The sequence below is a fragment of the Apaloderma vittatum genome, unplaced genomic scaffold (genome assembly GCF_000703405.1).
Source record: "Apaloderma vittatum isolate BGI_N311 unplaced genomic scaffold, ASM70340v1 scaffold16086, whole genome shotgun sequence".
Classification (NCBI taxonomy): Eukaryota; Metazoa; Chordata; class Aves; order Trogoniformes; family Trogonidae; genus Apaloderma; species Apaloderma vittatum.
This window is the reverse complement of record NW_009720242.1, coordinates 49297-51906: the sequence shown is the minus strand read 5'-3', so window position 1 is coordinate 51906 and position 2610 is coordinate 49297. Positions and strand designations below refer to the sequence as shown.

General features: G+C 42.3%; 1 protein-coding gene across 1 annotated transcript in view; it reads left to right on the top strand.

Moving 5' to 3' along the window:
• MTA1 (metastasis associated 1) overlaps positions 1-2610 on the top strand; it is a 77251-nt gene that overhangs the window by 30229 nt on the left and 44412 nt on the right. Inside the window, exon 8 of the mRNA XM_009870960.1 lies at positions 1367-1469. Within this exon, the coding sequence (XP_009869262.1) occupies positions 1367-1469 (103 nt within the window). The remainder of the gene's footprint in view (positions 1-1366; positions 1470-2610) is intronic.

Genomic DNA, 2610 nt, shown 5'->3' with positions numbered 1-2610 from the left:
GAACGCAATTAGTTATGTCTCCAACCAGTCTTTAAGTGGGCATTTGTCCAAATCATAAAAGTTGTTGAAGCAAATTGAATTAATTGGCTCTCTCAGAGCTTGCACTCGTTTTATTAAGCGATTTCAGAATTTCCATGGGAAACACAAATTTCTATCGCGCCTATAAAGCCTTTTGTGTTTTTAATCAAGCCTCACTTCCCTGTAGGAACCCCTCCCAAATTACTGCCAATTAAATGCTGTCTCCCCTCATCAATTTGCCCATTATTGCCGGTGCCTGTTCCTCGGAGCCCTCTCCCCATCCCAAATGTTGGCCGCCAGCCTAGGCTTCTCACCTGCAGGACAGGCAGGAGGAAGGATTTGCTGGCCTCAAAGTGCTGCGAGACCTCAGCCTGCCCTTACTGTGTCGTGGAGTGGTAGGACTGCGAGTACCCTGGCCTGAGAAAAATGTAGTAGCGGTCATCAATACCGGTTACCACGTAGGGACTAACCAGACTTCTCTTTGTCACTGCCCTACAGATACAAAAGTGGCTGGAAGCACTGAGTGGGTGGGGAGTATTGCTATCTAATTACTCCTTTCTGAGATCCAACGCGCAGGGAAGACGTGTTGGCATGTTTTCCTAGGAGAGCAGGGCTGGTGACCCGCGTTGGAAGGATCTTCTTTAGACTGTATGAGCAGGGATGTAAAAGCAATGAGATGTTTCTGTCCTTGCGTAGGAGCTTTGCTGATACGGTTAGCCTCATGTTAGAACAGGCAAACAAATTGGTCAGGACTCTTGTTTAATTTATCTATGAAACTGGTGTTTATTCAGCAGCTGGACAAACCTCCTTAGTGAGGATGAACTAATTTGAAAGGCATTCTCTTCCCTCAGCGGGCCAACACAGGGGTTTACAGAAGGATAGTCTCCAGATGTTTTAAAGGGAGCAGAAGAAAGAAATAAAAGTCTCAGTAGCTCCTGTATTTTTCCAGGGTATTCCACTTTGTGTAGAGTCAGGAATATGAAAGCAAGAGGTTCTGATGCTGCGAGTGTGTCTGTTTTCCTTGGACCTACTGAAAGATAAAGGAGAAAGAGAGAGGATCTGAGGAGAGTGACTGAAAAGAGGCTTGTCTAGTTCCGAGAAGGATATATTGTATTTCCAATTACATGTGTCCTTTGAAACGAGTCCGCAAAAATCTGAGCTGTGTTGCTGTGTCTGTCAAGCTGAAGTTGTCACAGACAAATAGGTGAATGAAAATTTCAGAGTGACCTGTTAGGCAGAGTAACTGAGATGGGTTAGCAGTTAAATTATTGTGAGGAATAAAAAAAAAAGGAAGTACTTTTATATTAAAAAAGCCATGACAAGCATTTCCAATTTGTTTTTCAACCAGGTGAGGATGATGGAAGAGATCAGTCAAAACTTGAAACAAAAGTTTGGGAAGCCTTTAACCCGCTAGTAGACAAGCAGATAGACCAGTTCCTGGTGGTAGCACGGTAAGAGCATTTTACCTCTCCTTTGAATAAGTAAATGTTAATGACTCTTCCAAGCACTTTTTGTGTTCTTTTTGCTTTACTAGTTTGAGTGCTGGCTTTCATTGCTTGATTCACTTGCTCCGTTTTGAAGTGTTGGACATTTGACATGCCTTCCTGGGAACCGCATGACTTTAGGAACAGCTACTTGCATTTGCAACTTAAGTTAATCGCTTTTTATGAAAGAAAAGCAAATGGCATGTAAAAACTATCCTGGAATTGGTGAGGCTTTTCAAATACTTGAGGCAGCGTGCAGAAAGCTTAGTGAACTAAATTCTTGACAATTCATTATTCTGTCCATTTTCTCCCTTTTTCAAATCCAGTGACGTTTTAACATCCCTTAGTAGTTTGCTAAGAAGGCTGGTAAAGTGGTTTTGATGGAGGGTGGATGCTTTCTAATGCCTAGATTTTAATAGGTAGGCACAATAAAGTAAAACCCTGCAAATCTGTACAGATGGTGAAACGTGTGCTTTTTGTTCAAGCCCAAAGCAATCTTTGATCGACTTTTCCTTTTTAAAACGTTCTTGAGCTTTTTCATTGGAATGCATTTATATGAACAGAAGCCTATGCTAAATTTTAGGCTCTCATAGCAACTGGCAAGTGAATAATTTGGTGGGGAGAAAAAAGGTAACACTCCCCAAATTCTGTGCCTTTTAGGTAAGTTTGTAGGACTGTAGGAGGGCAGTGGGAGGATGGATTTGTTGCATAGACTATTTTAAGGTTTGTGATATTCTGGCTACACTAAAGAATCTCCATGAAATTTAGGCTTTTGAAGTTTCACTGTGCTGCTTACATGTCACATGGCTGTTTCCATTGACCTGTGCTGACAGTAAAGTCAAACTGGCTGAACTAAGTGATTTACCTGCAACAGATCAATTTTACTTGATCAGATGGACGTGGGGGAATAGACAAAAGCGAGGAGAGGATAATCTCCACCAGCAAACAGATGAAGGGAGTGATGGGGAGAGCTGGGATATCTCCAGCAAAGAGTATTCCTGCTTCTCAAGAGACCCTTCTTCACAAGGCTCTGGTTTCCCAGTTCTTTCTCCTAAGCAAGTGAAGTACAGGACGCCACCAAAAACTAAGAAGTTTGTTTTCTGGGTTA